Source organism: Aulonocara stuartgranti (assembly GCF_965226115.1).
Source record: "Aulonocara stuartgranti genome assembly, chromosome: 8".
Taxonomy (NCBI): Eukaryota; Metazoa; Chordata; class Actinopteri; order Cichliformes; family Cichlidae; genus Aulonocara; species Aulonocara stuartgranti.
In genome coordinates, this window is record NC_138959.1 from 4,926,062 (window position 1) to 4,939,505 (window position 13,444).

General features: G+C 40.9%; 1 protein-coding gene across 1 annotated transcript in view; it reads right to left on the minus strand.

The window, feature by feature from the left end:
- The window catches only part of LOC309713357 (rho GTPase-activating protein 44-like), a 98,429-nt gene extending 89,446 nt beyond the window's left edge, over positions 1 to 8,983 (minus strand). The window contains exons 1-3 of the mRNA XM_082544921.1: positions 8,853 to 8,983; positions 8,605 to 8,768; positions 8,017 to 8,464 (exon numbers count right to left, since the gene is read on the minus strand). Of these exons, the coding sequence (XP_082401047.1) occupies positions 8,017 to 8,069 (53 nt within the window). The 5' untranslated portion in view covers positions 8,070 to 8,464; positions 8,605 to 8,768; positions 8,853 to 8,983. The remainder of the gene's footprint in view (positions 1 to 8,016; positions 8,465 to 8,604; positions 8,769 to 8,852) is intronic.
- Positions 8,984 to 13,444: the final 4,461 nt, after the last annotated feature.

The following is a 13,444-nucleotide window of genomic DNA, read 5'->3' on the forward strand; positions in this document are numbered from 1 at the left end:
AAAACACCTAGGTCACATGAGCATGGCTAACTGATGTTTAGCAAGTGAAACAATCATGTTAAAACCAGATCAGTTAAAATCAGTTTTGTTTATATAATGCTGAAACAGAACAACATTAAGGTTTGTTTTGCTTGTGCAATACTTGTCCGTAAAATAGCATTATCAAAGTATGATGACAGCAAGAGTGGCCAGTAGGTGTCACTGTGGAGACGACTGTCAGATTGTTTTAAAACCTCGATAAAATTCATTTCAGATTTTCACAAAGCTGCTGAGGCACTAACAAGTGATGTAACAGCATGAGGCGGGAAAAGGGTGTGTTTCTATTTTATATTCTGTTTTATTTTATTGTAACTTCCCCTCATTCAGTTTATAATGGTTTGATCCACTCGTATATCGATTGCTCTGATTTGGTTTGGTCAGTTTTGAAGTATGGAGGCTTGTTTCTCCCACTTGGGAAGAATGTTTTTTTACCATCAACAGGTGGAAATTTCAGGTTAGAGATCTCAAAAAGTTGACCTGGCGATGATTCAATTATGGTTCAAGCTTTACAGTGTTAAATAGAAATTTTGAGATAATAGCCCAAAATTTTTGACTTATGGAAGGCAGAAGATTTTTTTTTGGTTTCGGCTTTTTAAGTAGTATTTTTTGATTTGCAGGCTTATTTGTTTCTTAGAAATATCCCGTTTTTGAATTGCTCTGTACCTGCAGTAACATTACACCTGAACCTGTGTTACAACCTCATAAATATTTTGATTGTGGCTTTGTCTGCAATCGTTAATATAAAAGATCTAGTTTCACACTGATGACAGTGCAGAGATCTAAAACAGACGGGAGTATCAGAGGACAGCACATAGATGAAGGGAGAAGAAAATGACTCGCTTCTTTGATGAATCTCAGCGTCAGGCTGTTCAGCTTCTTGCTCCGACAGATCAAACCGTGTCACGGGCAGCAGCAGAGGTCTGCGAGCCCGTCAGCATCACCACGGGGCGGCACATCGCGCCATCCTCCCTCCTGCCGTCGAATAAAACCTAACAAGCGTGGCCGGGTACTTTCTCAGGTTTCATCAAAGGGAGAACAACAAAGCACAGACATCAACAGCGTGCATGCAGTCCACAGAGAACAACAAGAATCACTGGTCACACAGGTTCACCCATCAATCACAAACTCACTATTGTGTCCTGCAGCTCAGAATATGTCAGGGAAAATAACAATGCATGAAATGAATAACCAAAATAATAAAGGCATTAAGGGCATGCCTGTTTTTTATTTTGGGGTTTTTTTGTGCTGTGAAAGAAACATATAATTTACCTGGGCTGACGGGAGGTGATGGTTTGGGGACAAAAAAATAAATAAAATGGAACAAATACAAACAGCAGTTTCTGAGGTTTGGTGACCTGAAGCCTGAACATTACACAGTGACCAAAGGAAACAATTTCCCTGCCTGTCGATGAAGATTACGAATCCATTTTTCCACAAGTCTTTAATAGATTTTTTGCGGTTTTTAGTCTTATCTCGCCGTGACATTCTTCAGCCTCCTCTGCAACGCCTCAACTGAATACATTTCTTTTTCTGAATACTATAGGGACAAATGTTTTTACAGAGTGACCCCACAAGGCAAATAACCAGTCGGATTCATTTATCACCGACACAAAAATGTGAATGAGTAGATGAGTTAAAAATACTCTGCAGAAGAAGTGACGGCGCCAAAAGAGGATTAAGCCCATCGCCTTCCTGCCATAACCTCGCTGTGCTCACAGAGAGTCACACATTTTCATTCAGGCACACAGTTTACGCAGCATTACGCAGGATTAATGGTGCAGACTGACTGTTTTAGAGATGATTTTAACTGTGTCTGAACCTCTCTTGACCTATATCCTTAACTGGAGCAATGCAGCAATGTCATCCTGGAGGGAGATGCTTCATTAGTTCGAAGATGCCAGTGTGCCTGTTTCCTGTGGTTTTTTTGGAAGCTGCAAATACCACTCTAATGCTGAAGACAAGCAGAAAGGAAAAAGATAAACTACATATTCCATACATAAGCTTAAATTGCACTACAAAGCAGATACATACTTAAATAAAATGCAAAGATATATGAATAATACATACAAAACACATTAGCCAAGCTTGTGAGAGGCTCACTGTATTGTGAAGTAAGTCTATAGACACAAAATTGACAAATAAACATGTTAGAAGTGAATTAATACTAATAAATAATACATGGTATGAGCTTAATCTTTCTCGTGGTTACTTATGTTGCACCTTACTGAACTGTAAAGGATGAAAAATTAAATTCAAATGCTTTACGGGGTAAAATATGCATTCATATCCAGACTGAGTACAAACACAAATGAGCGTGCTATGTGTAAACAAAGTCTGGGATCAGATTTCCAGTAAAATGTTAACATAGAGAGACAACAAGGCACTTTCACTTCTGTTTACATGAGGTGGGAAAGACTGAGTTTAGGATTATAGACTCTGCATAAAAGATGGAAGCAGAGACGTCATTGTGGCAGGGGCTTAAACCTGCATTTTTTTCTGATGGCCAGCAGGGGGAGAAAACAGCTCTCCACTCCCTACTGCCTGAATAAACCCAAAGCAGACACATTGGAGTTTAATCTGGGTTACTGATGGCTTTCTTAGGCAAAAGTTAAGGTCAAATTTGGCCCAAAGAAACCACAAACATGGGCCAAACAATTATTTTGTGGGAAAACCTTCCAGTTGACGTCTCAGTCGCTTCAAGTCCCACTGCGTACAAAATGTTTGCTTTATAAATGATGGTCACTACTGCAGCTAAACGAAGATTAAAGCAGAGAATGCAAGCCTACCGTGTAACTAACAGTACCCCCAGTTTCACAGTGACATCCAGCCCTGCTCATGACACCAAGAAAAGCTTGTAGCCTCAAAGTAGCAGTTTTCACTTACTCAGAACCAAACATCTTTTCTAATTGGAGGTAGCTTATCTGTCATTTGTTGTGTCTGCACTGCAGGAACTGGGGCCTGTTGTAGTTCTTACAAATCTGTATTCGGGGTGTTAAGCAGCTCCTGCTATTGAGTAGGTCATAATAGCGTCTTGGAGTGACGCGGGTAAACTGTGATTGTTCAAACACACTTGACGCAGCACAAGCAAAAAGCCACCTTCAAAAAATATTAGTGTAAGATTAAGCAAGAGCTCTTTACGTTACGTTATTGAGCCTCTATGCAGCAGAGTAAATACACAACACAATGCAAAAATCTTTGCTAGCTATTCTCCTCAACTTGCTAAACATTCACAACGAAGAGAGAATTATAGCGCTGACTGCATTACTCCACCAAGGATGAAAAGTCCCTCCATGCATCCACAAAGACATCTGAATCCAAATCAGCCTGCGATATTTTCATGTCAAGAAAATGTCTCCCAATTTCTACATCATTTCAGTGTAATATTTGTCAAAATGGGATTAGAAATGTCCAGATTTTTTTAGCATTTAAACAAGAAAGCTAAACAAAAAACAAGCAGGAGCGACATGATAAATGTAGATAAATAAATAGATATGTGACAGTTGACCAGAACTGAGCAGCGTAATCTTCATCAACAGACAAAAAACAAACAAACAGATAAATACAACCAATGAAATGAATTACCAACCTCTCGCTGGCTATGATTGCGCTTCAGATTTCTTATGCAGCATTCCATTTGAAGTCGGAATTGGAATTTCCAAAGTTGGAGCTGCCCAACTAACCCTGATTTAACAATCCCATGTGGCGGCAGATAAAACTGAGAAACTAAATAAGCCGTAAGCAGCGCACTGACCAGGCTCTATCCATGAACGTGCTGCAAAAAAACAAGCACTGCTCTGTATTTCTGGCGATGCATTGATGGCTCTACCTTACTAATTAGCAAAAAAAAAAATGCAACTTTACTACTGGAGTGCACTGACCTTGGGAGTGACATCACTCCCAGCTCCATTGGAACGCAGTATTATCAGCAATGCCAATGCAAACAGAAAACAAAGCTTTGAATTATTTATTACCTCTGCAGTTTGTACTCACCCCCAGCTGGTCCCCAGAACTTCTAAAACCAGCGTAACTGCTGTTGTATATTGATTGTTGAATACTGAATTGTTTCAAATGGAGTTAAACTGAATATTAAAGGATCTGGAAAGCAGTATTGGTCATACTTTCCCTTCCTAACTGTCTTTTTACTTTCTCTTAGTTAGTTTCGGAAGCTCATACCTGGTTATGAATGCTAACAAGATGTTATTTAGACCCTCAAGCAGCATGTGAAAAAAGCTGGCCTCAAATCTGCAATTTCACAGCTGAAGAATGTAAAAAAATGACTTGTCAACATTAGTGCACGTTTAGGGGATTTTAGAAGCACTAATTGTGAAATGATAATTATGAAGCGGACAAATTGTCCGTGTAGTTTATGGTCACTGAGGTCAGCAGCAGCTGATGTCTGCAGCCGTCAACACAAACCGGGTGATGCAGGCTGCCAAGGTCAAGGAGAAGATCTCAGCAATTACCTGTGTGGCCAGCCGTCGGGCAGCGTGTTGAGTCTCTACCCTCTAAATATGACTAATTGCCCCTGCTGTTCTGCTTCTTATGATACAGGTTAGAACTCATTACCAGGATGTTCCGCCTCACTGGGCTCTAGAGAAGAAGAAGAAGGGGAAATAAACAAGCAACTAACCTACCACACAGGCCTTTTTGTGTCTGTAATACTTACCAATAATTGTTTGGTTTTATTTGGTGAAGTGCATTAAAGCTTTTGTCCCCTCAGGCCCAAGTAGGGCATAATTCCCGTAATTTTTTCGTAATGGGAAAATGTCCTCCGGGGATTTCTGATACCTCTACCAAGCTCACTTTGCTTGGCATTAGCTGCAGTAATACCTTTTTCATTGATTTGTATCAGCGCCTCTGCCTGCACTCTGCGTGTAGCCGAGTAAGATGCTGCATAAAAACGTTTTAGCCTCCAAAAGTAAATTGAGGATGCTCATAACAATTTGCCTTAAACCGGCTGCAGCTTAGTGCAGTTTTTCAAGGCACGTAGCACTTGGTCCCAGAATCTAGGGGAACTTTTTGTAAGTTTATAGGGATTTAAGTTTTTCTTCATGAAATCATTTATGATCAGGTGGTTTGGGGCAGATTTCAGATCTCTGGTGTCTTCTGTCACTTTAGGGAACCTCAGACTCACTGCATGATGCTAAGCTGGGGATTCTGGTTTTAGACAACTTTCAGGCTCTACTGGTTTTGGACTGAATAAGGAGCTGGGTTGAAGACTGATTTTGAGGTTAATCTCGGTCATCATTGGTGGCTGGTTTGGACCTGTTTTGGCTTTGGTTAATTTTGGACTTGGTTTTAGAAGGTCTCTTCACGTAACCCTGTAATATTCAGATCTGGTTTCTGTGGGGAAAAACTCATCTGCTGGGGGACTGTATATTTTGGTACTCTGCACTGCTAGAGAAGAAATTTAGGATGATGAGACAAATGTATTACTGTATAATCTGAAGTACTAATCTACAGTAAAAGTTTTGCATGCCATGAAACCTTGTCTGCATGCCAGCACTGTCAGTTAGTGCTGTCAGCCAAGCAAAACAAACAGGTTTTACAGTACTTACATCACCTCAGCAGTGCATACCATAATGCTTTATAATAAACCTGGTGGAGCTGCAGTTAACAACAGGCTACAAATCACTCCATGTCCTTATTAGACAGGTCCTGTTTGCATATACGACAGTGTTTCTGTTGTAAGGTTATGTAATAATTTTAATGGGTTAAACAACACGTCAGAACACAAGACAAACTGCCAAGGGTGCAGTATTGACATATGACATTTATTTTCAGTTCAGCTATGGGTGTGGTGGGAAAACAGAAGCAGAGACAAAGTCTTCACAACACCTATTTACAGAAAAGCTTTAGCTACACCTATCTTAACTGGAATTTAAATATGATTCCTTCCTCTCTAGGCTTGGCCCAAAGGCTTAAAGAGGCTACGACACCCGTGTCCTCCTACATGGATCAAATAGCACTTTACACTTGATTGAGGAAGCATATTGAGCATGTTTTCAAACAATGAAAGCTAAAATGAGCTATATACTTTCAACAAGACTCAATCTTGACTGAGAGCTTAACAAACTCCAGAGTTATCTGCAGCATCAGGCCTGGCAGGAAGAAAACAGATGCACTGATAACAAATAAATCACATAAACCTAAACACATTAATCCTAAGTATTTTCACATTTGCGTACTATCTGATGCAAATTTGTGCAGTCAGGATTTACTATGGATTAATCACTTCTGCATTCTTCCACTGGGTTTGAATGGTGAGGCACTTCCAGGATTAAAAAAAAAAAAAAAGCTCTTCCTGAAGCTTGACACCAAAACACTGAAAAGTAATTTAGACAATAGGGACCTACTCTGGGATTTCACCATGAATTGGATATATAGGTGAAAAAGGTGGAGTTACAAGTTATAAGCTTTTGCACAAAAAGGCCAACCTGCCCCACCTCAACAAGGACAAAAAATAGAAATGGAGCAAACACTTGAACTCTGAAAGACTCAAATGTTGTTTGAGATATTAATCAAAGACGAAACAGCAAGAAATTTTCCCAATTTCTAATGATTTCTCCCATTCTTAACTGAAATATGCCATTTAAAAGCAATAATTAGCCAAAAAACATTCCAATACAGTTAGTGAAAATACTGTATTTTACACACCTGTTACAGACACTTGTAAAGTAACATATACAAAAGGTTCTATAATCATGTATTAACTTAGTTACTGAGTTGTATTAGTATTGGAGTTCCTCAGGGCTCAATATTTGGTCCTCTTTTTTATTTTTATTTTTTTTTAGCATCGATATGTTTCATTAGACCAAACTACGTAAAACAGTCCCACATTGACTACAAACCCTCGGGTTCTGTTTCCAATCTTTATGGTAAGCTAAATGACCTGTTTTTGTTTTATCAGCTGTTTTGGAACCATTATATTGTATTCAGGAACTTTTCAAGATGCCAAATCTTTCTTAACTCGTGAAAACACAGATGATGAACTCGATTTCAGGATACTGCAAGACAAAACAACATAATGCAAGACTGAAGAAAATGTAAGGTGAATTCTTGCCTTGTCTGACCAATAAAGACCAATCCAGGCACCAGAGATAAACATCTGATCAAATCATCTGTTGGTCCAGCTATCGCACCACTGGGGCAAATGGGCTGTGTGGGTAGGTAGAGCAACTTGGTGAGATTATGTGAGGCAGCACTGGTTGCCATTGTGATAATATTGTGTAGTCCGAATGACTCACTGGGAATTCCCATCTCGAATTCTTCCTACTCAGCCCATCTATCCTAGAACTTCTTTTGAAGCTCAATAGACACAGCTGCAGTTTTAAAAATATAACTGTAAAATGTTGGGATAAAATACTCAAACGATTAACATCACTGCAAACCCCACCCCAAAACTTCCTGCACTTTTATATAATATTACTACGCCCTAAGCAGGGACTTGGACCCGGTTACATCAGGGTTTTAAGATTGGTCTTTGAATGCCTCGTCAAACATAAAAAAAAACATATTTCACCAGTTTACATCCCACAGATCACCCGCTATGCCACACTAATTTGATTAAAAGGCGCCTTGAGCATCTTCATAGAGGCTGTATGTTGACTCCCCTCCAGCAGCAGGATGCCTTGAAGCTGCCCTCTGCTTTGATTTCATTGGTCAGTGGGCAGTAGCCCAGCTTCTTGGGTACCATGTCAGTTCCCCGCTCGTCTGCGTGCGGGTACGCTCCTTCCTGCTGAGCTCAATCAATCACACCCCGTTCAAGCTGCAACTGTGACCTACACTGACAGTTAATGCTTTGTCCAAATCAAACCAGCTGAGCAGCAAAAGCCCGACGCGTGAATGACTGAATACTGTACACACATACACACACACAACCGACGAATTCCTGCTTTGGCCGCTTGACCCAGAGCCAATTAAAGCGGGACGCATGCAGCTCGGTGTGGCCAATCTAACGCGCCGTTTCACGCTTACCTGCCCACTGTTTGGTTGGCGAGCTGTCTCATTCGGTTGAACTGCTTCTTCATCTTGTGTTTTTCTGCGTTACCACCGAGCGGTAGAGCCACTCTACATATCTCATTGATGGGATAAAGTCAGATGTCCGCGCTGGTCTACAGCAGGCGAGGAGGCTTTAAACATCCACGGCGTGCATCGCGGTGGGAAACACACGGGAGACAGTCGGCGCGTTAATTCCTCCTCATTTTGCTGATGAGGACTGCGCGTCTCTGTATCCGCTCCGCTCCGCCGCTCCGGAGATGCTGGACCAGTTTCTCTCTCCCCCTCTATCTCGGCCGTGTCAGCTCGACGTTTCCAACCAGTGCATCCTGGGAAATGTAGTTTACCTACATTCCTCCTACTGGAGAGCGCCATACTAGTGCTAAACCATCACATTTATAATCCTGATTCAGGAAATGTCCTTGCACTGTGAAAGGGGGACAACAGGGACTTAATTTTTGCCTATAAATAAAATCCTTCATATTAAATGAAAGTGTTCTACCTAAAACTTCTCCTCAACAGCCTTGATTGAAACAATGTTTCCCTTCATGTCATATATACACTGACCTGATACACGTGCTCCTTTTTACAAATATCCAATCAGCCAATCACATGGCAGTAAACTCAGTGCCTTGTTGAGAAGACTCGCTGAAGTTCAAACCGAGATGTTGGTGCCAGGTCTGAGTTTTCCAGAACTGGTGTTCTACTGGGATTTTCCCACGCAACCATCTCTAGGGTTTACAGAGAAACATTCAAAAGAAGGAAAATATCAGGCGAGCTAATACAACAACATGACCATCATAACCACTCATTACAATCGAATCATGTAGAAGAGCATCTCTGAACGCACAACACGTTGAACCTTGAAGCAGACGGGCTACAACAGCAGAAGACGACACCAGGTGCCACTCCTGCCAGCTAAAACCCAGAACATTTCAATTTCGTTTTAACTGTGAGTACTTTTTCATTTTTTTCAGCAGTGGTGGTTTGAGGGGAACATGTGTATAAGTAATCCTCATGAGGAAAAACTTCAGGCTTCAGTCTTTTAATGCTCATTTTTTTCTAGCTTACGCTTTGTATCATGTTAGAGAGAGCAGTTATCACTAACATGACGATCCCAGGGATCCAGCACCAGCTCTGAACTCAGAAGCCCAACCCACCTGCTATTGAAACCTTCTGTTTGTGATGGACAGGTTAGGGGTTATAAACAATATTTAATAGAAGATCTGATAAATATTTACCTGTGTGGTTCTGATTTGGTTCTGATGGGAGGCTTAGGGAAAGGCATGACCTCAGAGATATGTGTGAGTGAAAGAAAGACGATAAGAGAGATAAAACTGTATCAGTTGTAGCAGCTCTGGGGAGCTCATTAATGTTTTAGTTTCAGCATTTGATGTGTTCAAATCAAGATAAGAGTCTTAAATAAGGATGTTGTTGAGAGTCCTGTAAGCATACATTTCCCCACTCTTTATGTGGAAATGATCTCATCTCTGCCTTTGCTGTGTGTCTGTGAACAATAATACAGCAAATGTTTTTATTTCTACAGTCACATTTTCGGTGCAAGTATCAGGAATGGACAACTTTACTAAAATTCAAGGGACAAAGATAATGTTAATGTTGGATAGTTCATTGACTGAGTGTTTTTCAAGCCTGACACACACTGATATGGGATGACAAAAATATGGCTAGGGGGACTTTACAGAGTGCAATGAGTTCCAGAGGACTGATGAATAAGTAATCCCAGAGCCAGATCCCAGGCTGCTCTAAGCACTAGACATATTTTTCTTTTTCTCTTGTGGTTCTCAAACTTTTGTCTGAGTCTGAGAAAAAATAATTTCTTGAAAATAAAAGTCATATTCATTCAGCTTAGCTTCATCTCATGGACCTGTGTCCATGTTCCACCTGTAAGTTTCTCCACACACCAAAATTAGAGATCCACTGGCTTAAAGGAAGGAGGCAAAAGGCTAGTTTTAACTTGCATCGTGCTCTAAAATAAGATCTGTTAATCAAGCAGAGTTACTTTAGCAGAGCAGTCAGAAATAAGCATAATAGGACACCCTTAAAGACATACAATGCTAAATTGGGTTCATTCTAAGGTGTAATATCAGAGCCACTTATTTCTTATCTGAACTGAATTGAACTGAATCTAATTTTTGCATCTAAAGCTGCAGTATATTGATTTCTTTTATATTTAAGGTAATAAGGATCTAGACAGCAGAGCTTTGCAGAGTGCTTTAGCCCTTTTACCAGGAAGGACTGAGTTGCAAGACATCGAGACTGAAACGTGCTGACAGAGGATGTCCAAAGAACCATGACAAGCATCTATAGGTTTCTTGGATTTGCCAAAGATACATATATTTCTAATGATTATTGATCATTGTGGCTACTGTTCTCGCCATTTTTAAGAAAGATAGACCTATCATTATATTTTTTTAAATTAATGAACGGTTCCTTGGGTAGCAGCTGATGTATGTCTGACTTAGATTCAAACGCTGACACTACTTTTCCAAAGTCGTTAATGTCGTCAATACACTATCCAGCACAAGCTTGACAACAATGTTGTACCAGGGGCTGAAGGAACATCTGGAGTAGAAGGAAGGTAAAGTACAAAGTGGTCCCAGCGGTAATCGGAGCATTAGGAGTTGTAACCCCAAAACTGGGAGGGCAGCTCCAGCAGATTTCAGGCACCATATCAGAGGTATTCAGAAGAGTGCAGTCTTACATATACCTCAGATGCTGTGCAGAACCTTCAAACTCCTAGAGGGTCCTACAGTACCTTAGCCCAGTTCTTCTCGATCACCAATGGTGGTGTCTCCTAACGGTACATATGCAGCACAGATGTTCTATCCCAGTCATTCGTTTGTGCCTGTCTGTGTACGCCAGAGGTGGACAACTTCAGGCCTCAAGGGTCAGTGTCCTGCAGGTTTTAGATCTCACCCTGCATCAACACACCTGAATCAAATGATTAGTTCATTACCAGGCCTCTGGAGAACTTCAAGACATGTTGAGGAGGTCATTTAGCCATTTAAATCAGCTGTGTTGGATCAAGGACACATCTAAAATCTGCAGGACACCGGCCCTTGAGACCTGGAGTTGCCCATCCCTGGTGTACGCAGTCCAATAGTCTAGAGGGCACCTTTGGACCTCCTGCAACTTTGGTCCTGTCAGCCACCTCTGGTCTCTTCCATCATTATGTCCATTCTGCTCACCATTGTTCCCAGTGTGCTGTAACCTCTGGATCTCCAGCTTCAACAGTAACCATCTTCTGCTGATGTTATTGCACTGAGCTGCCAGGTCCTTCTAGCTCATTGTGGATGTTGGTTTTCTACTGATCCCACATGTGCTGCACATAACCTTTTTTTGTGTGCAGCTGGCATAGTAGCATTCCACCAATTCCAATTTTTTCAGTCCTTCTCCATGTTTGCATTGTTCCAATAGGCAATGATATTTAAAGGTGGGCTTGAGGCGCTGTACTAAAGCTTTCCTGTATGAGTAACATTTGTGTTTAGGTTAGGAGATTGTGCCACCCTGTGGACAACCAGCAGTCATGCAGCTCAAAGAACCAGCTGCTGCAAGTTATTTTACTCATTCAGCTTATCAACCATATCTTAACAATGCATCTGCATGATAACAGTTGGTTTATTGATATAGCAATGTTTACTTTTATGAGTTGTTTTAAGATTTTATGATAAATTAATGTGAAAGCAGTGCTCTACAATTTGACTTAACATAAACAAGTTTCATTGTTGAGGCGGAGGTCAAGTTAAGGCAATCATTTATGCCCTTTTAAAAATCCAGCAGAATTTTTTTCCTGATTATTTTTTTGATTACTGAGATTTCATTACTCTGTTCATCAAATCACGAGTCAGTCACTCACTTTCTGCTTCAAGGTTCCTACAAATGCCGCCCTCGTCCTGATCAGTGCACAGCTATGAGCCTGTCCTTCTCCCACAGGGATCTTTGTTCTTGAAGGTTTCTTTGGTGTTGGGTGTCGTAGAATTTTGTAACTAAAGTCTGCAACATGGAAAGAGCTGTGATCAAGCTATTTATTACTGTACGCAGGAGAGCCAACACACATCAAACTTCATAGTTCACAGTCATGCCAGCTCTACCCTTGGGATGTCTCTACCCCCCGCACACAACTCTGATTGTCTTTTAGTTACAACAGGTTTCTGTCCCATGGGCTGTGGCTGGACAGAGGACAACTCCCACTATCTTTTCATGGGAAGCTCCTGGCACTGGAGTTTCATCCTTCTGAGCAAAACAGTTAGCAGATAACATAGTGAAACATCGTTAAGCAAAGCTAAGCAGTTTTCACAAGGTCACGCTGACATATACACATACTTCATCTGAGCATGCAAAGGTTATACAAAATCATACAGTGAAGTTCTAACCACCTAACTCTACACATGAGGATAAACTAGAATTTTTCCATAAAATTGGGCCAGCTCTGCCTGGAGTTTGGTAGTTTCCTCTTAGCGCTAAGAAGTTCTCAGTATTATTTTTCTTTTCTCTTTAAATGCTGAGACCTGTTTTTAGTTCATCCAATTTTTGGGAAACATTTGTGTGCAACTTCCCCTTTCTTATAAATTTCTACTTGAAGAAATACCCTTGCTTTTTCTGCCTCATCTCTTTGAGTATTACGCAGTCCTTTTCCACTGCTCTATCTCCAAGATTAAGGCAGCATGCTTTTCCTCTAGGGCTGTTATCTGTTCTGCCTCATTGCCCAATGTCTGACTGAATTCAAAGTTCTCAGAAACATCCTGTAAAATTCACTGCTCGTGTTTAGTCTGTATAGCACCCTGTGGTTCTTTCACTGTGGTGTCACTCAGCTCAGGGTGAAGAGTTGGACCAGTTTGGAGAATGTGTGGTGTTTCTGCAGGCAGTGGGCTTCAGTGTTGGTGCCACAGGCTGTGTAGATATTTCCAGCAGTTAGTTTAAGAACTGCTGCAGACTCTTGGAGGATCACTGTATACTGTGGTCATGGAGCTGCAGCAGACTTCAGTTTTGATGCTCTTGCAGGCTGTTCCATAATTTCAGTTCTTGATTTTCAGCAGATATTAGAGCTGTGACCTAAACTGAAATGTTTGAACTCTTCACTTTCAGCAAGGATCAGGTGTTTCAAACTGTCTTTCGGGATTTGTAAAGCAAACCTTTCTTGTTCTAGTGCAGTTACCTCCACATAATTTGGATCTGAATGAAAGCACTCTTCAGATTCAGAGGCTGCACTTTTCACACCAACTCAGGAGACAGCTGATTTTACAGGGTTTTACTTTCAACTTGTTTGGACTGCACAAGTAAATTCATCACTTATAGCGAAATCTGATTTTTTTTAGGCATTAAAACAAGCAAACCATGGACTGAATTGTTTCTGCCTCTGTGTGTAGTTTCTTTTTTTATAGAAAAA